Source organism: Amblyomma mixtum, chromosome 6 (assembly GCF_055824585.1).
Source record: "Amblyomma mixtum isolate Tamu chromosome 6, ASM5582458v1, whole genome shotgun sequence".
Classification (NCBI taxonomy): Eukaryota; Metazoa; Arthropoda; class Arachnida; order Ixodida; family Ixodidae; genus Amblyomma; species Amblyomma mixtum.
The window spans coordinates 98,631,023-98,653,810 of record NC_143017.1 but is presented as its reverse complement, the minus strand read 5'-3'; the positions used below and the strand labels follow the sequence as shown (position 1 = coordinate 98,653,810).

At 47.3% G+C, this 22,788-nt stretch overlaps 1 protein-coding gene across 1 annotated transcript; it reads left to right on the top strand.

The window, feature by feature from the left end:
- The first annotated feature begins 10,541 nt into the window (after positions 1 to 10,541).
- LOC149339821 (uncharacterized) lies at positions 10,542 to 15,613 on the top strand. The gene is made up of 3 exons (XM_089550583.1): positions 10,542 to 11,563; positions 13,599 to 13,747; positions 15,250 to 15,613. The coding sequence occupies exons 1-3, from the start codon at positions 10,911 to 10,913 to the stop codon at positions 15,528 to 15,530; spliced, it is 1,083 nt and encodes a 360-aa protein (XP_089406709.1). The 5' UTR covers positions 10,542 to 10,910; the 3' UTR covers positions 15,531 to 15,613.
- The last annotated feature ends 7,175 nt before the right edge of the window (positions 15,614 to 22,788 follow it).

The window sequence follows — 22,788 nt, the reverse complement described above, 5'->3', positions numbered from 1 at the left end:
TTTCATACCAAGATCGCCTATGCACGACACAATATTGACAGAACCCAATAGTAAAAGATTAGAAATTCAAAGTTTTTTACCCTTCTACGCGACAACGAGACGCACAGACACACATAATATGAGCCTTCCTCAGATACAGTTTATTATGGTTGACTTGTGAAGAGTAGCATGTCAGTAAATTTTTCAAGCCGTCTAAAACCTTTGCTTTTCAATACAGGAATTCTCTCTCTCTCTGCGCCACTCCTCAATAGACCTGATATCGTTTTGTAAGAACAAACAATCAGCATCACCAGCGACCTCCCGAAAAATTTTAGGGCGTCAGAATATATTTGCCCCTACCGAGTTATTTATTGAGTTCTTATAATACGTTTAGCCGTGCATCTCACGATGTACGCAACTGACTTACTGTTTCTTCGTCATGGACAGTGCAGCAGGTTAGGTTATGACTATTCCCAAATAAACCACAATCGTGCGTGTTTACTTTTGCGCAGTTAACGTAAAAGGGCCAAACGAAACAAGTGCTCTGTGGTGATGCAGGGTAAGGGAGAAAGCTCGGGCCGGCAATCGCTTCATGTTTCCTTGCAAGCGCTCACAGTAGACCAGCGCTCACAGTAGACCAGCGCTCACATATGGCGACGCTTACCAGCGGCCGACTGACATGCGAGTCAAGTTTTTCCAGCTGCGAACGGTTCATGATAGAAACAGGCAAGGCGAAATGGCTTTCCTTCACGTGCAGGACTCCTGAGCTGTGCTGCGGTGCGAAAAAAAAAGTTGTATAAGCGGCCGCAGCAAAGTAAAGTTCGTTTCTATAGTGAAGGAAAGCGGAAGCGGGAGTTGTCACACGTTAGTCGCCTGGCAGATACCTTCAATGGAAGAGAATGAAGTGCGTGACGACGGAGTGACGTTGATGCCGACGGGAACAACATGCCGGCGAGGGGTATAGCAGGGGACCCTGCGGGCTCATCAGACGCCCTTCGTTCGAATGAGAGAGCAACACTCGAGTACGAGGTATTCGGAGTGTCTTTGCGGCCACAATCAGCACAAATTGGCGAGCTGATCTGCCTTAGACGGAATCCTTGCTTTGTTGTAACGAAACGCCCTACATGACGACAGCCGTCAGCTCTATGGCTGACGCCTTGGTCCGATTGCACTTATGATCTCATGCTCAATATCGCGTTCCCAAGGCCTTGACACCATTACTTTTTTTTTTTTTGTAGACAGTGCTCAGCACTTAATACATTTAATATTCAGTCAAAACTCGCTACAACTAACAGGCTTGTAGCCAAAATAAGGATATAATTAAGGAACAGCAATTTCCATGGCAAGGTTCCATTGAAGCCCATGTATCTGATTTCTCATTTCTACGAAGGAAGTTTTTCTACAGCAGGATTTAATGAACTTCTAGAGAGCCCCAGTGACCATTTCGTGCGGGGTATGCCAATTTGTAACGGTGGCCAACATTTCCGTATCGATTAGATGTCGAAAATTGCCGTTATCCCGTTCTCCTCTGCCTTAGGCACACTGCAAGCGGACTCTGTTTCCTGGTTCCATGGGCATTTTATTTTACGTTTTCGCCGCATGTTGGCATTGAAACCATTGGCATTGAAACCGTTTGGCAGAGCGCTTGGTGTTCTTAAAGGTGTCGAGGTCCCTCTGGTTTTGACAGGGCCAAGAGGTAGAACACAGAAACGTATAACAATTTTCGTTATCCAGAAGGCGGCCACCATCGAAGCCTTCGGTTTGGCATATGCCTTCTCCACAAGACATTCCTGTCATGTGAATAAGTGTTGTGGCTCGCATGCTCGTGAGATGTGCGGCGAAGCCAACCAAAGAAATTGCTGCTGCGCGCCCTCTTTTGCAGCTGTTCCTATCGGTTTCAGCACCAAGAAAACAGCTAAATGTCCTGAACAAGTCCTCCCCTGTCATCGGTCACGCTTCTTTTCCAAGACCTGTTTTCTAGGCCTTGAAGCTCGTGCAGTCTGTGGTAGGCACGGTAGCGCTGTGAAGTTGACATATTCGGTTGGTGTACAGTACAGTCCATTGTTAAAGGGAACATGCGATCGCGTGCCCTCCGCGCTTCACGAATCCCTGCCGCCTAGATGCGGTGAGAATAGGCGGCATCAGACGCATGCGCGGAATGACCAGCCGTTACGCTTACTGCGCATGCGTCTTGTGCCGACAATTCCCACAAGGTCTCGGCGGCAGCGCTCCGCGGAGCGCGGAGGCCACGCGATCACATGTTCCCTTTAACAGTGGACCGTACTGTACGTACGTACTGCATTAGGCCACGTGGTGGGCGCTCGGTGCGTGTGTTGAAGGTTTCCACAACATACGTCGGCCGCACGCTAAACACCTGCTTGATTGTCATCGTTTTGCAAAGTGGTAGGTAAGCCTGCTGTTCCAACAGTTGCAACCAAGATCGCGCACCTCTACGACAAAGCAACGGCTATAACGAAGAAATAGCGGGGCCCCTTTCACTTCGTTATTAAGAGATTCAATTGTACTCCCACAGTGTCCTGTTTTGCGTAACTGCGGCGTTTCTCTTCCCTTTCTTCCTAATAACCGTTCGTGCTTTTCTATGTATATTTAGGCTCCGGCGCTTGTTCAGAGGTGTCGGTGAATAATATAAAACCTGACTGATTCAAGCTGAATTTAATGCCTGAAGCAACCACCTTCGCCTCCGCAAATTATCACGAGCGACTGTAGAACTTTTTAGCTATAAACAAATAGTACGATATCGTCTGCATATATTAAACCCGGTAGCTACTCCCGCAAAACGTTTTGCCCAGTTTAATATAGGAACTTATTTCCTGTAGCCTTCAATTTTTATCACACAAATTGTGACCATAAGATGTAAAAGGGAAACACTGTCTCAGGGTTTCCCTTTTTGAACATCGACTGTCGGTGAACTTTGTCATCACAGCATATTTTGTTTGCAACTCTACTGTCTCATGACAAAGTCTCTTCTCTTTGAGCATGTGATCGGTGCTCTCTGTCTACGTAGCTGTCCAGTAAACTTAAATACAACAGTTTGATTCTTGCATCAGCTATTGTATTGTATATTGTATACGAGCGCAAGCAAGCAATATATCACCCAAGCACCTGCCTGCCACTGCTGAACGTATTCTGAAGTCTCAAAATATCCTTCTAGTCACTGCCCATGCGTGCACACTTAATTTGGCCACTACCACTGTCCGTCTGAAAGTAAACGACATTTATTTATTTATTCTATTTATTTATTGGATGGGCAATACATGGTACTGCCCGTAGGGCAGGACAAAAGGAGGTAATTAGTCTCCTGACGAGGCCCTGGCCCCACTGGCCCCACTGGCCCCACTGGCCCCACTGGCATTGTTGTAATTGGCTTAAAGAATTAGCTTTATATGTTTTCTTTTTATAAATTAAACAAATTTTACTATGCAACGAGTTGTTTGGGACAGTGATAACTTTTCTGAGTGCTTTAGCAATGCGTCCTTACTTCGTGGCCCAAGTTAATAAATTATCCTCACTAGAATTTCATCTAAACCTGCCGCTTTAAGGGAACAGAGATGACAACTTCCCTCAACTATTGCTCTCAGTAAAAATTGATTCGCTGGGTCTCTCTGGGTAAGTTAACGTTTACACGGTAGAAAATTACGCATTTATGGCTGAGACAAGTGAGTTTAAAAGTTTCTCACCACTGGATTCGAACCCATGACGTCGACACCGAGTAGGAGTGGTTGCCACCGTTTTGAAGTGGATGCCGGTGTAGTCCAGCAGATGCCCCTGGGATCAGCGCCCAAAATTTGGTGTCACTGCACGCAGTTTATTTGCGAAATAGAGTGGTTATGGCGACACCTGTATTGGCCTTTTATTACTCATAAAAGGTTAGTTTTCAGTGAGAGAGGTCTCTTTGTTGTTACAGCACGGTACGTTATCGATACGGGCCAGCTTCAATTAGTCCTCAGTACCCCTTTAACATGAGGAATTGTTTCCTTCGCTTTTTTCGACAGAAGATTGTCGAATATAACTTCCATTCTGTTATGTTCCTTCTTTTGCTGCATCTCCAGACCTTATGATTGCCCTACTATAACGCCTCTAATGTAACCCAACCCTTCAATACCACCGATAAATTGCTTCCATCGGCATCTTGAATCTGCTCCTTTCTCTTTGAACCTTTTTTTCCTCAAAACCTTATGTGTTTCCCAAACTTTCTTCACCTTCCTAAGTCATTTCGCGTGCTTCAGCGCTATCCATCGACTGCTGGTCAGCTTTATTGTGTTTTAACTATTGAATTGTACTTCCAGTTTATTTTGCTGTTAGTGGATATTTAATAATAAAAATAAAAATGGAAGGAAAAGGTATTGCTATCCGCAGCATCTGCCATCGAAACCTGAAGCACCTGAGCTGCGGCTAGCGGGAATAAAAGCATAGGGAGAGGGAAGGGAGAGGGCATGGAAAGGGAAACAAAGGGGGAGCGAGAGTAAGGAAGGTTAGGGGTAGGGCGGCAATATACTCTATATACAAATACAGGATATGGAAACAGAAATACATGAGCGGTACTGCGCCCCTCATGGTTGTCAAGAGCACTGGGTGCGTGGGCGTGCAAATTGCCAATATCATTACCAGTCCTTGTCGAGCGCAACTGCCGAACCCATGCCGCCATCTGTCGGATAGCTTTAGAAGGGAGAGGTTTTCGCCGCGATGGTGGTGTGCGCGCGAACTGAACCAATGAGCAAGGTTGTTTATTTCCTTTTGCATGAGTCGCCACTCTACCGCTTCCTGCAAACAGCGCGTTTTTTGACTCCTTTATGTAATCAATGCAAACGACAAACCTTTACGTCAACCGCCCAGCCAGTGCGAACAGCTCGTTGCCTATGCGCGTCTGTAAATACTTCTCTATGTACGCGTGTATGTCTGCATGCATGTGTTTGAGCAGCCGCTGATTTACCCCAACAATACGGTAACTTAGTCGTGGACGAATTTTAACGTCTGCAGTTGTGGCTTATACAGGGTCTGTTCTGAATGTAGTAGGACTCATTTTTTTTGTAAAATTTGTTCATGAGAATAGTACAAACGATTACAATTTTTCAAAGTAGCACCCTTCCGCACCTACACGCTGCTGCCTATGAGTTTTCCAGTTTTCGTACGCCTCCAGGAACGCCTGGACTGGAATGCTGTTTAGCTCCCTCGTCACGGCCTATTGAACCACCTCTACCGATCCGTGATGTTTCTCTTTGATTGTCGATGTTATTCTCGGGAATAGAAAAAAGTCTGGCGGGGTCAAGTCGGGGCTGTAGGGGAGCTGAGGCAGCGTTGTCGCCTTGTGCTTGGCAAAAAATCGGGGTCCTCATTCACATGATGAAGAAGATCCTGACAGATCGCTTTCCGGTTGGCCTTTTTGCGCTTCCGACAATATTCCCGGCACCAACTTCACGTACACTTTCTTCATGGCTAAGTTTTCTGTCACGATCTCAAAAGCTTGGGTTTGAGGAATGCTCAAGTCATCAGCAATCATTCTGATACTCATCCTACGATCACTGTTCAATAAATGTTTCACTCGCTACACATTTTCGTTGGGCTTGCTGGTCGAAGGGCGTCCGGAGCGGTTGTCGTCTTCCACTCTTTCCTTACCTTCTCGGAACAGCTTGTGCCACTCAAAAAACACCTGATCTACCTATGCCAGCGTCACGGTAGGCCTCCTTAATTATGTCGTGAGTCTCTTTGCCCGTTTTACCAAGATTTACACAAAATTTGATCGCGTATCGCTGATCCAGTAAACGCTCCATGATTCTGCGTGACGAGACGTTTCGACAGGGGTTCACAGTACAAGCGACCTGCTCTCTTCAAAGGCCGAGAGCCGGCTGCCGATTTTCCCCAGCATTCCCAATATTCCCCTTCAACTATCTTGCACACGCAGACCACCTCTCGTCCGCCCGTTCGCCCAGGAAAAAACCAGTCCTACTACTTTCAGAACAGACCCTGTATGTGCACACGGCCCTATCGCTCGGGTCGCGCAAGTCGGCGCGCAGCTCTACGTACGCAGCGTCACGTCACAGGACTAACGGTACCTTCTAGCCGGAGTTGCTAGTAGCATATGTGCCTGTGAAGAGAGAATACAACAGCTCGTGTGTGGATGCCTTGTGTTCAGCGCCGAAAGACAAATACTGCGCTGCAATCTACGAACTGATGGATAAATCGACGTTAGGAGCGTCCACTTTGAAACGCAGCGCTGGCAGGTGCTACCATGCTCGGTATTTCTTTTTTCCTTATATTTCTCTAATCAGCTTATAAAACTTAACGCTATTATCTATAAATGCGCAATTTGTCTTTGAATACAAATTCTACTGACTTCTACGTTTCAACGATTCTAAATCCTGAACTTGTATCCTTACGTCACTTGTATCCTTACGCCACTAAGAAATAAAAAGACGGCAGACGGAGGGGAAGTACTGCTATATTCTCTCCCGTCTTTCGTCCCTCTAGCCACAACACTAAGTACCGGTGACATTACAGACTTCTTGAAATTCCTCAAACCCTTGCAATTTTTCCAACTCTGAATCACCGTTTAACTTTGGCTGCGTTCGCTGCAGTAGCATAATTGCGGCGGTCATGCAAACATTGGGGTGGGGGGAGGGCGCTGCTCTTTGCCTCTTTTCTCAGTCAATCAGAATAACTTTGTTTCGGAGTTAGGCTAAGACCCCAGATGGTGGGTCACCTGATCGGCTAGAGCCCTCTGTTTATGCAGCTCCGCCGAGTTTAGAAAAGCGGTCTAGGTTGTGGGTAGGGGACAGGTAAAATAATCTCGAACTATTTGTAGAATCCAAAACAACGTACTCCTTACCCCGCCCAGACTTTATATTTATGCGGCTTCCGTAGCGACCCAAACTGCATCAGCTGTCCTCATCATACTGCAGGCACCAAGCATACGATTTTCACATCCAACATTGCCCCTTTTCTCATCTCCCTTTTCCGAGTACTCGCCCATAAGAGAGAAATATTTGCCAATGCTGCCCGCGTAGGGAGGTGTATTTTAGATCTCTGCTCTAAATGTTGCTTTCTCCTTCCGCTAGGTTGCGTGCTAAAGCGCTGCAACCAGTGCGGGAAGGCTAGGCCAGGTCGGCACTAGAGCTCATTTCGTACGCGTATTTTACTTGGTCTCATTTAGTCACCTGCTGTTATCGGTATATGAATATGTTGTGTACTGGGGGTGACTGTTTGCCAAGCAGTCATTTCGCACTCTTATCTCCATCTTAGAAAATTGTAGTGAAATGAGCAGGTGGTACGTAGCGAGAGTGAAGGATGAGGGCGTATCTACGGGACGCCGTGACCAAACATTGGCTGTTTTGGGTCGGATTGCAGTAAATCTGCTCAGGCGTGACTGTCGATTCGCGTTCCTGCTCATCTACCCAAAGAAGTGAAATTACTACCTGCGTGCCCATTCGACAGCCTTGATGACCAAATCGATCAGATCCCTCAAGAGGGCGGACCCCTGCGGCGACACCCGTCGCCGCGTCGGATCCCGAAAGATTTGTAATCGACCCCATTTCCGCATCGTCGCCTCCTCTTCACTCTCCAACAAGATCTGCCCTGCCTTTTCCTTCTCGCGCTTTACTCGTGTATATATACATTTGTCTCATCTAGTTTCTTGTTTATTGCTCTTAAGTAACGTCTGTCTAATAAAGAGTAAAGAATAATAGAAGCCTTGAATATGCAAATCAGCGCATTTGTGCCGATGACGCTATGCGTATACTGGCTTGTCGATCACTGAATCAGCTAAGTTTCGAACATGCAGTTTTAGTGACTTACGGAGAGGTCCGAACTAGTGCTTTCGATTAGTGTCTGATGTGCAACCTTATCCTTAGTGTGACAAACGGCAAGAACAAAATAGTATGAGGGAGACTTGGAGTCGCATACTTCTGACCTGCGGAGTTGATGGGTGTTTATGGGCCAGAACTATGTGTCATAAGTAGGGCCCGGAAATTTAGGCACTAAAGAACTCCGAAATAGGCAGGCATCTAGGCTCTAAAAAATATTGAAATAGGCGCTATGAAGCAAAAATAGGCGCTTTGAATAATGCTCTTTATTCAGGAGTACAAGATTTGTGAGTCAAGCACGGAGCGAACGGAGTCCTCAACTGAAGCAATATAGCGCATTCTGAGGTTTTCCAACTTGAAGCTCCTTCGGTTTTCGCTAAGCATACCTTTGTACTTTAAAAGGCTTCTTTTGACATCACATGAACTTAGTGGCGCGAACCTAAAACATGGGAGTTGATAACGGCTTAGGCCTTCAGGTGATGTGGCCGTATCGTCTCCGCGTAGAAAGACTCTGTTTGGGGAAATTGTTTCTAGGCATCTATTTTTTTCTACCAATTGCTGCATCTTCGTAGAAGCAGTAGCGCCCTTTCCTTCCAGTCCCGAAGTGCTGCGGTACTTCTGCCACTACCTTCAACGATTCGTCGATTGAGAGTCCAGCCTTTTCCAACTTTGTCATTTTTTCCGTCAAAGTTGAGAAGATTGCACTAATGTATGTCAGGTCTCTTTCGAAATTTACCTCTTGCTACACTTCGAGATAAACACTTCATTTAACTACGTACAAGTTACACTTCCTTAAAAACATTCGGCGAGACCCTCGCCTTTTGTGCGTGCATCGGCGCGCGCCTTTCAGCATACATAGACAGATGTCTCAAAATTGAAAAACGGCACCGAGGACCGAAGTGCCGGATTAGGCATTTATAGGCAAAAAGTGCCGTTAAATAGGAAGAAGTTCCTAAAAAATTACAAAAAGGCAGGCAAGTGCAAAAATCCCTCGTTTAGGCATTTATAGGCATGTTTAGGCAAATGCCTTAATTTCCGGGCCCTAGTCATAAGACGGCAACACTACGTCATGGCGCGAGCTATTGATTACTAGGTTGATCCCATAAACCATGATCTTTATTCCGGGCAGTTACATTGCTTGCATTACACAATTTACCTGCCTTTCTGCGGTTTACCATGAAATGTATTACCGTGGGGTGAGGAATACGTTGAGCAGACATGCCGATGTCAAAATAGGTGGTTCAGCGAACTCTTCTTAATGACTGCAGTGTAAAATAAAAAATAAAAGAGGGGTGGGGGAGGTGGACCATGCAGAGTGCTAGTGCATGGAGTCTGAACGGTTCAGGCGCTTTTACAGATGAGAGTTACAACACTACCCACGCAGGAGGCTGCCCAAGTGGTGAGCACCGGTATACAAGGGACATTATCATAGCAGCAAATATTTACACACAGCGGCAATAGAATGGCGATGCGTCAGCCCACACTTCTCCGTTAAAGGAGGAACGTGTCTATCTGATGGGGGCGGGAGGAGAAGAGGAGGAGGGGGGTGGGTTTATTTGCCGTTCCATGTCCGGTTCACCTGAAGTTGCGTTTGTTTATTTTGTTCATGCACGTCAAGAACGTATATGGTTTGTCTTCAATAAAAGTCAGCCTGTATGTAGTAATGGTCGCTTTGACACTGCACTGCCCAGGCAACTGAAACGGCTTATAGAAGACATTAACCTTTAGTATTTCGTCATCACTCGCTCTTACATTGTAGATGTGAAAAAAGAAACTATTCGTGAAAAAATAACAGAATGATTAGGAATATTACTGATATCGCATAATTAACATCAGATAAATATTATAATTTCTGAACGTGACAGAAAGATAATGGTACGCAAAAATCCTCAGGCGCGTATAAAAAATCAGTCGTGAAATGCAAAGCTGTTCCATCACCTCCGAACGCTGTGGTACGCTCACAGAAATTCCATGCTTCTTTTTTTTCGTTACGAGTCAAGTCGTACAGTGGCTTATCTCCTATCACGCCAGCTGCATCTCTTATAGCTGGCACTTTGACCTTGCTTTGATAAACACGTTGCAAAAGGCTGTTTCTACAGTTATGTGAAGGAGTGACACATTTGTGCAGGCATAAATAAAAACTTCATATTTTTGCACCCTGTATCGCACATGATGAGTCGAACATTAAAAGGTTTAACACAACGGTCGATCCTTGTCCTCAAATGTTCAGTCAGAGCCGCAAAACCAAAAAAGCATCACCCTCTAACAACTTCAAACCCCGTAACCCTAGCAAATGCAAGTGGCCCGACGGTGCGACGGCGTAGAGCGCACAGGGTGACTGGCTTACGTAAGTGTTCAATCTTCGGGGCCGCGGCGCGATTCTATCGGCTTACGTTTAGTCCGCTGCCTCGGCCGAGCCAGACAAGTGACAGCGCTGCCGTCGCCTCCGCCGTGGGATGCCGAGTTCATGAGGCACGCTGGAGTCAAGAAAAAGAAACGAACCCTCGCACCGCGAAACCTGTGTGTGTGTGTCCGTTTTCGCAGCGGCCGGTAGTGCCGTGACATCACAGTTTATGCCGCAGCCGCTGCAGGAGGCAGGTTTTATTATGCCTGGAGACCTGAGTGCCTACCATTTCCCCGGTTTGCTCGCGCCCCACACACAGTGGACAAACAAAACGAAAGCCCAGTCAAGCGCCGTCCCTGAGGAGACAGCGAGTTCAAGAGGCCGCAGAGGAGCCCCGACAGCGATGACTCGTTTCCGCGCGCGGCACGGGGCCTATTAAGACCGACGACGAAGGACGGGCGTCCTTCGTCGAAAACTTCCGTGTCATATCTAAACTCTTGACTGTGTCCTTGTTTAGAAATTCGGAAAGAAAAAAAAAATGACGGGAGGAACGACACAAAAAGGCGGCAGTAAAGACAAGCTGCTCGCTTCCTCACTACAACCTGAGTAGTACTGAGTATAGCGCGCCTGCTACGCTGAACCTCCTCTCACTTTCCATCATTTTGCTTCGGAGTCGGCCGCCGTCGTTTATAAAGGAGCCTGCCGTAGTGTAGCCCCTTAGTCGACAGGCCTACAACGTGCAGTCGGTGGCATCCGTAACCAGGAAAGTTATGGCCGACTACGTGGGACGGGTACTCCGCTTAACGGTGCTCTTAAGCACCACCTTGTCCTGGGCGTCAGCAGAGCCTTCTTGCATGCAGATCGACGGGCACAAGTACCGACGTCTTGTGTGCCGGGAGTTCGGGTCTCCCGAAGACTTTAAGAAGCATGTGCCTCGAAATGAATCTTCCAAGGATACCTGGTTCCTGCTCATCAACAGCGCCATGGACCGACTCCCACCCGCGGCTTTCGCGGGCCTCAACGTGTCGGAGTTGATTCTCAGTAACGTCAAGCTCGGCTCGCTCGGCGACCCCGAAGCGGGCGAAGGCCCCTTCTCGGGACTCGAGCAGTCGCTGAAGAAGATCGCGTTCCGGCGCGACAGCACACTGCCTTCGTCCTGGTCACAGCTGGGCAAGATGGCCGCCTTGCAAGAGCTGCACCTCCAGCGCTACCTGAACCTGAACCTGACGCGAGACTTCGGCAAGCTTCCGCAGAGTCTCAAGCTGGTGTTCGTGTTCGACGCCAGCTTGAACAAGGTGGATGAAGACTGGCTGGCCGACCTGGGCAACTTGGAGACAGTCATAGTGCGCGTCACCGACCTTCTCGCCTTCTCCAGGTCGATGCTCCCGAGGCCCGCCCCCAAGCTCAGGACGCTGGACTTGGCGTGAGTCATTCAGTGCGTCCACTAAATAAACCTAAAAAGTGTACTTAGCTGAAATTTTAAAAAAAAATGGTTTGGTTTATGGGGTTTAACGTCCCAAAGCGACTAAGGCTATGAGAGACGCCGTAGTGGAGGGCTCCGGAAATTTCGACCACCTGGGGTTCTTTAACGTGCACTGACATCGCACAGTACACGGGCCTCGAATTTCTCCTCCAAAGAAATTCAGCCGCCGCGGCCGGGATCGAACCCGCGTCTTTCGGGCCAGCAGCCGAGCACCATAGCCACTGAGACTCCGCGGCGGCTTTTTGTCGCCGTACGTTAAGGACGAGCTTCAAATTCAAGAGTTACCATAATAAGGTGGGAAAAGCTATAATCACCAAATTACAAAATATAAAATATTGATAGCTTGGATTCGTTGCATGTGACCCAAAGTAATAGACACGATCGATGCTGGAAGAAAAGTAAGGTATAGCAAATTAAACCCCCGCTATATTAAGCAATCAGCCTGCTACTCTTGTGCAGCATTCTCGGACAAACATTTTGAAAATTGGAAAATTGTAAGATACTGTTGCGGAAATATTGAAGATAATGGTCTATTCTTCTCATAAGTAGCAACATATTCTAAAGTGTTTCCATCGAAAACATCGAACAGTTAAGATTGCCATAGAAAACCAATGGGGGACACTTTTGACGATTGCAAAAACGTTAATCGAAAAAAAAATGCAAGACTGCCGTCGAGTGATCTCTGGATATATTGATTGTTATTATGAAATCTTATGTGAAAAAAATGTGTTCATAAACGGTTTCCGGATAAAAAATGATTTTGTGCACAATTTTTGGATATGGTTATGTTAATTTCGTTAAAGTGAACTTGTGAGATGCTGTCTTGTGGCGCAACTAGTTATACTGCCTGCTAATTCTAATTTTGTAATCTTTCGTGCATTAGATGTTTATCCCAAGGCAACAGGCTATTCTCCCGTTGGAATAAATAAGTCGATTCATACAGCCATGTAAAAATACCCATGAAGTAATCAAACGTTTTTATGATTTATTTATTTCCGTCCGAAAAAAAGTTACAACTATGAAAAAACTATCCAGTGACTCTGAACTGCCAGAAGTGAAAATACAACGAAGTTGTTTAAAACTAAGAACCAAATGAGCGAGAAGCGCGTAAACATAGAATACATGGTCACGTCCGCATATCACCTGAGAAAACCGGTTACTTTTTCAGATAACGTCTGGATATGTGTGCGTACTAGCGTTTCAATGCAGACTTTTGATGGGCCTTATATGCCCTCTTTTCGTCACCATCGTAATTATTGGAACTAAGTTCATTTGCAGCAAGGGGTCAGAAAAAGTCCAGTAGGTAAACGAAATGCTTTAATATGCTGCTAAGTTGCCCCTTACTTAAGCTAACGGTGCACACTACGGTGGCTAGAAGAAGAATATAGTAAAGCAATGCTTCTGCTCTGACGTGGCCAAAGCGAGCTGTCAGGAGACAATGCCGCGTTTCATTGTATAGTGCAGCTCAGAAAAGGATGTTCCATAAAATCAGTGAAAGTTTGCTTTAGGCCTTGACCGGCCCTCTATACAGAAAATTCAACTTATCAGCCTTCTTGTAGAGTTTCAGGAAAACTGAAAAAGCCTCGCTAGTAGCCTACGTCATTTCAGGTCCTCTTTGGGGATACCCCACAAAGCGGAAAAGCACCCAACCTCTCTCTAAATGTTATTTTCCCACGGAAGCCAGTTCCACTTAATGGCTTGCTGCCAATCGCTTATCGCTATCTCGCTCGCCGATCGCTTCCTTAATGCTCCTGACAGGCAATGAATTATAACAGGCGGCTGCACTTGTAAGTTAAGACACACTTCACGCATGATCTGAATGCGAAATCACGGGAACATCGCATCTAACCACCGACCATAGAGTGGTCATCAAGCAGCGACCGGCGGTCTGGTGATATAAACGGCGCAGATCATTTGGAAAGCTGAACCCCGGTCACGTACTGATAAGAGCACGCCCATTTACATTCGTATGCAGAGAGAACCAGCTGAGTGCGTTTCCGCAAGGGCTGGGCGAAGACCTGCCACAGCTGCAGTTCGTCAACCTCGAAGACAACCGAATCACAACGCTCGAGGAAAAGGACGTTGCATCGCTTCACAAGGACTCAGTCCTGGTCAGACTCATTGGTGAGAACTTTTTGTTTTTGGTTCACTGTGTTTTTCTTGCCTGAAAATTTCTTCAAGAAGGTTTTATTTTTTCGTGTACTTTATTGTAACATGTTTGCGTATTGCCTCCATATGTATATACAGAGTGCCCGAGCTAAAAGTAACGATGATTTTGAAAGCACGGAGTGTCCTCGGCGAATTAAACGTTTTACTGCAAGTTTTTATTAACGCTAAGTTGCGTATAATTGAGGAATCTTCATTTTCTTCGTTTCTGCTCGATAGCAGCAACGACAGAAACCAGCTGATTTCTGTCGACGAGAGTCGCGTGGTCTAGTGAGCAGTATTTTTAGTTCTGACAACTTAATTATTAAAGAATATTATTAGCTAACTTTTTACCAGGTCGAAGTTGTAGATCGCCTATAGAAAGAACTGGCTGAAATGTTTGCACCAAGACATCACCTACGAAAAGTAGCTTTCTTTACCAAACTTGAAAGAAAGTTGGCAAAAAACAAAAGCTTTCACGTGGCAAGCGATGCTGCTTCAGCGTCTCAAGACAAGCCTCATCAGCGAACAAAATCCGGTTTTCTCCACAGCGGTCTCCCGGAGGGGGAATATTGTGTGTGCACTTTGATTCCAAAGAAATCTCGCAAAACTGAACCATCCTACGTTCTCTGGCGAAGCCGGCCACCGCAGAGGCTGAGGAAGAAATAAAAAAAGAGAAAAAATAATGTTTGATCAATTAATTCATTCATTCATTAGCAATCACACTAGGGGTCTTGAGAGGCCAAGAAGGCGGGCATAATACATAGAACTAGATATAACATGTATTACAATGCACCTAATACGCTGCGACATTTCATTACCAGCAAGAAACAAAGCAAAGTAAAAACAAAAGCCAATCAATTATCTTAAAATCATTTATCCTTCACATAAGAGGAGACCACCTAAGTCTATTAGACACGACTTCAGTCGATGCGATAGAGCCGCCGATGCCACTAATTTTCGGGGTTTTGCAGTGCACGCAATGACTGTGTACAAGGGCGATCGGTAAGAGCCGATCCTTTGTGTTGCGAACACCTGCGGAACACGCCTCCATGGGGTGCATATTTTGAATCAGAAGATGTGGTGACGTCAGTAAACACATACGACACGGAGACGGCAGCGAGCCTGCGATACACGAACGTACTGCTTCGGATGATGTCTTAGCCTAAGCTCCTTACGGTTGCCGCCGTTTAAACATCTAGGCCAGTACTGGCTATTACGTGCTGTGCAGATTTGACGCAAGCCTAAAAAAAGAGTTCTGAAAAAGACGACTCTTCTGCCCTCTATTATTTTCTCTATGCATGCAACTGCCGCTCAGATCCACCCGGAAGCATTATCGTGTCAGTCTGAGACAGTTGTCCAAAGCCTGACGAAAAGTGACGCCTTACCGACACTGACAAACATGGAGGCAGGAACTGCAAAGCAGAAGCGCCCCTCTTGCCTCAATCTTGTTTCGTTTTGATTCCCTGTCTGGGGCGCAGGCAACCCGATGCACTGCGACTGTAAGCTGTGGTTCCTGCTGGACTACACCGACAGATGGCACTACTTCCTGTGCCAGTCACCCGAGATACACCAGGGCCGCTACATCAAGATGCTGTCGGAACCGGAGCTGCCCTGCGAATACGAGGCGCCGGCGGCAGTTGGAGCGGCCGCCGCCCCAGCCGTCACCCATGTCCCCCCATCGGCGGCACCAGCGGCTGAGCCCTCGGCTGCGACGCAAGCCGCATCGTCGGAGGCCCCTCCAGCCTCTCCGTCACCGTGATGAATGAAGAACCTGCGGCGCCCATCAACAGCTCGTGATTGTTTTCTTTTTCTAGAATGCGTCTGTATTTTCTGTTGCGCCCAATGCTTCTTTGTTCCTTTTTTTTTGTCTTCACTTGTTAAGCGTCTAAACCGGTAGTTCATCAGTGTGTCAGTGTGAAATGAAAACGTAACAGACGGATAATGACAGTCCGACAGAGTGACGCAGTAAGCAAACATGATCAAATAATGTGATCGCGTCCGTACAAATAAAAGAATAGAGAGAGACGTTTGCAGTGCAACGGAGTCAACGCAGAATGGGACGATAATGATAACGACGACGACGTAAAGCGTTAATATTAGTTTGAATCTGGTCTTAGTGGTAAGAAGACCGGTATAAGATTTTATCTGATCTGGCACTACGTCGGTAAAAAAAAAATGTTACAAAGCTGGAAGTAATTCCATTGTAATGCCGCAGGCTAGAGAAGAAAACCAGCTCTTTCGAGTCGTCTTTGTCGGATAATCCTATTAACGTGCGCCCTGCAGCCACCTTGGCAGACAGACCCGCTAGACGGCCGCCCCACATTATGAAGACTGCATAAATCATGCGCTTCTTTTCAAAGTTTGCCGTAATTTTATATGTATACAATGGGCACAAGCTTTCTCCTGGTCTGGTTCTCGGCTTATTTAGGGTGAAATGCTTGGAAAATGGTTCTTTGACCCCACCTTGAATAGAAGCAAAAACCTTGTGCCATGGCACTCTTTCGCCACAGATGCCCTTGCGCCATAAAAATACATCATTATTATCAATTTTATATGTGACTCATATGCTTTCTGCCTTGTGGTTGCGGAAGTTTCACTTCAAGTTTTGTCAGATACGAATCAATTATACGCAGCGACGCGCGTCACGTAGACTTCAAGCATTGTGGCCTTTTGAGTTCCGATAGGCATTTTACTAATACAAGTTTCGTCTCATACTATTAATGAGCCTCAGATAAGACAGATTTCTGTCGATGAGTCGATATGTTTGTTACCCACGGTACTAGTCTCTTGTATTTTTTATTACGCTTTGCATTAAAATGATTTAACATTTCACCGAGAGTAGTAATCTTTCGCAGTAATAATTATGTTTCACTAAACTTAAGCATGGTGACCGCTAATTAGCAGCAGTTATCATTAACAATATTAATGACAGCAGTGATCATTAACGTCAATTGCAGCCCATAGTTATTGTCGCCTCACTTGTGTTCCAACAGCAGCGTAGCAAAACTTCCATCATGCAGTAAAGAAAACAACACTAATGACAACTGCTAACCTGTGTCAGTCGCACCTGTGCGTCGTTAGTATCTGACGATTATACTTAAACGTCATGCAGTTGAGGAAGTCGAAACAGGACACCCAGCAAACAGTCTGCGCCATTTTTCCGTCCGCTGTTATACTATAGTATCTTTCATCGGTCTTCTGCCACAACCCTGGGCGTTTTTCACACACCTCTCAGTTCAAAAATTGGTTTCAACTTACTACACACGTTGTAAATACATTTGTGTCATCTAACTTAGTGTGTGCAAGGTTTTCGCCGTACAACACGCAGATAGCACAGCTGCGCAAAAAAAAAAAAAAAAAAAAAACAGGTGAGAAAAATAGAACGAAAGGCCGAAAGGGTTGAACGGCTCTTATGTAGCTGCTGCAATTGTATGTTTATTGTCTTTTTTAGAGTAGAAGGTTTGGCTGCTCCAAACTGTGGGCCACTCGCTAATAATGCCGGCGAAAGAACAACCCAGAGTGCGTCCACTTAGCACGTTCAAAAACGGTGTACTGCCGCGGGGTCACTAATTGTATTGTTTGAAACGGTTAATTAAACGCTACAGCTCGTTTTTCAAAGGATAATAGTTATATCTTTTAAGGAATTTCAGTGGCATTAAACGACTGACTAAATTCATAAGCATCAGTGGCTGAAATCGCTTTATTAGTGGAGGTGTAGCATCCTCACCAAATATTGGGAGCAGACTGGAGGAGTTTACTTACAGATGAATACTATTAGATAGGCTTGAGAAAGCGGTTTAAAGGCAGCCAGGAAAATTTCCTCCGAGCGTCTTACTATTCTCACTCAGTCGCTGCGCGGCGTGACAGTATAAATGGAAGGATCGCGCTGAAAATAAAACCTTTCCAAAAGAAGGCAAGTAAAAGACCTTTGCCACGGACACCGAAAACTTCGCGAAATTTCGTGTCACACTGCTGCCAGCATAATTCCACTACAATACCGAGTTGTTCAAAGTAAGAATATTGAAAGTAAGTACAAATTTCTGCTTCGAATCTTGCATCAGCTTATTTTACAAGAACTGCGATAACAATTAATACTGTCTGATATCATCGAATTATAGTCAAAATAGAGAGATTTGAGTGAAATCTATAGAAGACGTCGCTTGCGCTGTAAGTCACCAACAATCCACATACTGACAGGAGACGCTTTTGCGGTTGCGTCGTTAGAAAAATCGGAAAAGAAAAAGAAAAGTTCCAGTTTCGTCGTCCTCAGGAGTGAAGAAATGAGAGGATATTACGCACTCCTCTCTCCACATGGACGATCAAAAAATCACGAGAATTATCTGTTCCTGCTTTCACTCCATTTTGTATCCATTCCTTCATGGCGCGGTGCACAGAGAAGTGAGACAGTTACTGCGCATTTTTATTTCTCATAAACAATTTATTTGGTGCAGAACGGGGGGCTGGCATGCAGTAGCCGAAAGCGTCCCACTCCCAAACAATGTTCGGCTCAATAACGACTCTTCAAATCTAGACATTCTTCTAGTAGCTCTGTTACTGAATGTCCGGCTTCAGTTTGCCCTTTTATCAATAGCTCAAAGCGTCAAACGCGTACATTGATTAGCCAGCCCTGCTGAAAAAAGTTCTATGATGCAATAACCTCATAGGGGCTTCATCATAGAATGTCTTACAATTTCTATGATATATCATACAACTTGTATGATGTTCTATGACATCTCTATGATTGCTGTATGATTTTGAAGAAATGTATGACATTTGTATGATAATTTCTATGATTTGTATGATAAGCCTATGATATTTGTATGACAAACTGTATGAGTTTATTGCATCATAAAACTTTTTTCAGCAGGGAGGTTTCACTTTTAAACATATGGACACTTTTTTTGGATGTCGCAGTGATCAGACATCGGCAGGCGCTATCAGTGTGAAAGTACAACACACGTGACACTCACTGAAAGTAGTGATGACCTTGCCTGTCGACCAGAACATAAATTAAAAGGGTCGACAGCATTCACAGCATAACACTTAAATACGCGCACTGCATGGGGACCTCGCTGGCGATCAATGTCCCTTCCCGCTGGCCAATACCACCTGCTAACAATTTCTATCCTTTGTCAGATTCTCAAAATTTTTCTCAAACTTCAAATCCACGAAATCTTTCTATATGTTTGGTGCTATCTTATATAAGAAATCGCGTCCAGTTGCAGTGCTGGCTTATTAAACACATATTGAAAGCGACCATCTCAGGGCCATCTTTATACTTGTCTATGTGTGCATCAGGCTTTGTTATTGTCGTGTCCGGTCGCTGTGTTGAATGCAGCGAAAGACGCACACGGTACTTTAAGACTTCGTTTATTTAAAGCCGATGAGGGTGCGACCAGCGTCGACCGCGGCAGGAGCCGAACTGGCCGCCCGAAGAAAGGAGGGAGTGGAGAAGCGTCCACGGCAGGGAGTGGCTTCCCAGAACAGGAGGAGGGTGCGGGGGCGCACCGTGGGGGGGCATCTGGTGACAGCGTGCGACGAGGGGCAAGCGGTCGTTAGGAGGAGGATTGAGTGGTCGTTAGGAGGAGGATGCGAACTGTCGTTAGGAGGGGAATGCGAGTGGTCGTTAGGAGGGGGCGCACACACACAAAAGCAATAAGGGGGGGACACAACACTTCCTTCCCCCTTAGAAAGTTGCCTGGTATCGTGCAGGGGGTCGGCGCTCACGCGTGGAGGCGCGCTGGCTTTGTGCGCTCGGGGGAGAAACACTTGTAGGCTGGCTGTTGTTCGCTGTGTCTCCTAGGTCTGTCCTGGGCGAAGTCTCTTTTTCCGAGAAGAGGTGCCAGGCTATGTGGGAAGATGGTGCACGTGTTCTCTCCGCTGGCGGACAGCTCTCAGACGGCGTCGTAAATCTACGCAGCTGGTTGAGATGTCGGCGTGCTACTGTGCCATGTATGTTGACGAGCCAAGAGCGCAGGCCTATGCGTCTGACAATTGTAGCTTCCTCCCAGCGTGGCTTTTTCAGAAACTGTCGGGCGAGGACGCGCTGCCCCTCATTAAGCGTGCCGCAGCGCGGAATTGCTTTTTCTTCCCGGAACGTCTCTGCCTTTGGCTCGGGGAGGATGGCTGTGAGCTGGGTTCGCATTTCACGCTCGAACATCATTTTCGAGGGGGTCTCGCCTGTTGTGCTCTGAACCGTCGTGTGCTGCTTGAAGAGAAAGCGCGCAAGGCGGCGCTGCAGCGAGCCTGTCTGATCTCTTTCAAGGGCGCGTTTTAGCTCGGCTACGTAGCGCTCGGCTTGTCCGTTTGTCGCTGGGTGGTAGGGGGCCGATGTAACTGATGAGATCCCGTTGTCGCGATAAAACTTGAGGATCTCCGCAGACACAAACGGTGTTCCGTTGTCCGACACTACCTTGCGCGGCAGGCCGAACGTTGCAAATAGTGATCGGAGGTTGTCAATGACTGCTGCCGAAGTCGTCTGTCCCATTTGCCTTATCTCAAGCCACTTTGTGTAGGCATCTACGACCACAAGGAAAGTGCAGCCCTCAATTGGTCCTGCAAAATCAATGTGCAGTGTGTGCCATGGTGTGTCTGGCTTTTCCCATTCTGGGACAGGAGCTTTCGGCGGGGCGCTCCGGCTGCTCTGGCAAGGCTTGCATTCTCGCACCACTGTTTCGATGTCGTTGTCAATGCCAGGCCACCACATGTAGCTTCTGGCACACTTTTTCATTGCAACGATGCCCCGATGTCCGGCGTGGATGAGAGACATAGCTTGTGCGCGTAGTTCTCTCGGCATCACAACTCGGGACCCAAATATGATGCAGCCGCGATGGGTGCTCAACTCTGTAGCTCGCCTGCGGTAAGCGTCGAAGTTGTCCCCTTTGAGTTTATGCACGTTGCCTTGTTGAACAGCTGTGTAAACTAGCCGGAGAGCTGCGCACTTCTGCGTAGATGCTGCAACTGTGCCTGCTGTAAGCGGAGGTTCTGGCAGTGCTTCGAACATCAGAACGTCTCCTGGTGGAAATGGTTCGTCAACAGTTGCGTCTAGTGGCAGACGGCTTAGCGCATCGGCGTTTTGATGTTTACCGCATATCATCACGCCTAGTGGAGAAAACCAATTTCTCCCTAGAAGGCTTGATCCTGTGCCCTTCACAACAAGCAGAGGTAGCGTATGGGTCTGGCCGTTGTAGTTAACCTGCACGTTGGCAGAGCCCAATAGTGGCAGATTCTGTCCTGACCACGTTCGCAGGTGCGTGTCGTCTTGTTGCAGGGCGGGTGCGTCAGATGGCCATGAAGTTCGGAACGTGTCCTCACTGATCAGAGTACAGGCTGCGCCGGAGTCCACCTCGAACTTAATCAGCTGGTGATGTACGCTTACTTCTGTAAAAATCTTCGGTCGCGTGCCGAGATTCATGGTGTTCAGGTCGTACAACACAGATGGTGTTGCTGATGTTGTTCCATGGAGATCAGATAGCGGCGTATTCTCTGAGGCGTTGACGCTGTGATTAGGCTGGGAAGGTGACTTTATCTTGGCAAGTCTCCGTTTCGTAATGCATGCTCTTTCGATATGCCCTCGCTTGTGGCAAAAATTACACGTGGCTGACTGGAATCGACATCCCTGGGGGTTGTGTTGGTCGTCACACCGCCAGCAGCGTTGTGCCTTTTTGACCGATTTTACAACAACAGAAGGCTTGCGCACCTGGTTGCTTGTCTGGTGTACCGGCTCGGTGTTCCGGCGAATCCCTCTCTGCTGGTGACCGGCGCTCTCCGCTCGAACGGCGATGTCGTAAGCTTTGCTGAATGTGAGGTCCTTCTCAGCGAACAGGCGCTGCTGCAGTGACTCGTCACTCAGTCCGCACACAAATCTGTCGCGTAACATCACGTCCAAGGGAAGCATGGTGGTGTTAGCAGAAGAAGCTGCGTCTCCCTCCTGCCCGGTAGCTGTTGTCGACAGCGTTCCAAAATTGCAGTCGGCAGCGAGCTTCTTGAGCGCGGCTACGTAGGCGCTCACAGTTTCTCCTCCCAGTTGATCTCGTCGTTGGAAGCGAGCCCGGCTGTAGACCTCGGATGGCCTTGGGTCGTAGTGCTTTTGCAGCGCTTTTACGATGTCGTCGTAAGACACTGCCGCTGGTGTGCTTGGCTGAATAAGGGCGCAGACAGTATCGTAGGTCTGCTCCCCGCACAGCGTCAGCAGGTTGGCCCTCTTCAAGGCTGGGTCTGTGATGTTGTTAGCTTCAAAGTAGAACTGAAGGCGTCCAACCCACGATGACCACGATGAGCCGTTGAACTCTGGTATCTGATTGGGAAACCCTCGCGTAGCCATGGCTTGTCAATAGCGTTGCGTAGCGCGGGTCGAATCCACTTTCTCGTCGCCACTGTCGTGTCCGGTCGCTGTGTTGAATGCAGCTAAAGACGCACACGGTACTTTAAGACTTCGTTTATTTAAAGCCGATGAGGGTGCGACCAGCGTCGACCGAGGCAGGAGCCGAACTGGCCGCCCGAAGAAAGGAGGGAGTGGAGAAGCGTCCACGGCAGGGAGTGGCTTCCCAGAACAGGAGGAGGGTGCGGGGGCGCACCGTGGGGGGGGCATCTGGTGACAGCGTGCGACGAGGGGCAAGCGGTCGTTAGGAGGAAGATTGAGTGGTCGTTAGGAGGAGGATGCGAACTGTCGTTAGGAGGGGAATGCGAGTGGTCGTTAGGAGGGGGCGCACACACACAAAAGCAATAAGGGGGGGACACAACAGTTATTGATACGCTCTCCCAGCTCCTGTAGAAATTCGACGACAGCGCAGTTATAAACAAGGGCAAGAAGGGAAAAAAGAGCTCTAGTAGATGTTTGTAACTGGGCTGTGGACGCGCACAACTTATGCGCCCTAATCCTCTATCCGAGCAATTAACAGTGATCAACTAGGCCCCCGTACGCTACTCATATCTCGCTTTCTTGAGCATGAAGATGTACAGTTAGCTTTCGCAGGCCTACTCAGACATGGGCAGCAGGCGGACTGAGTATGTTGAGT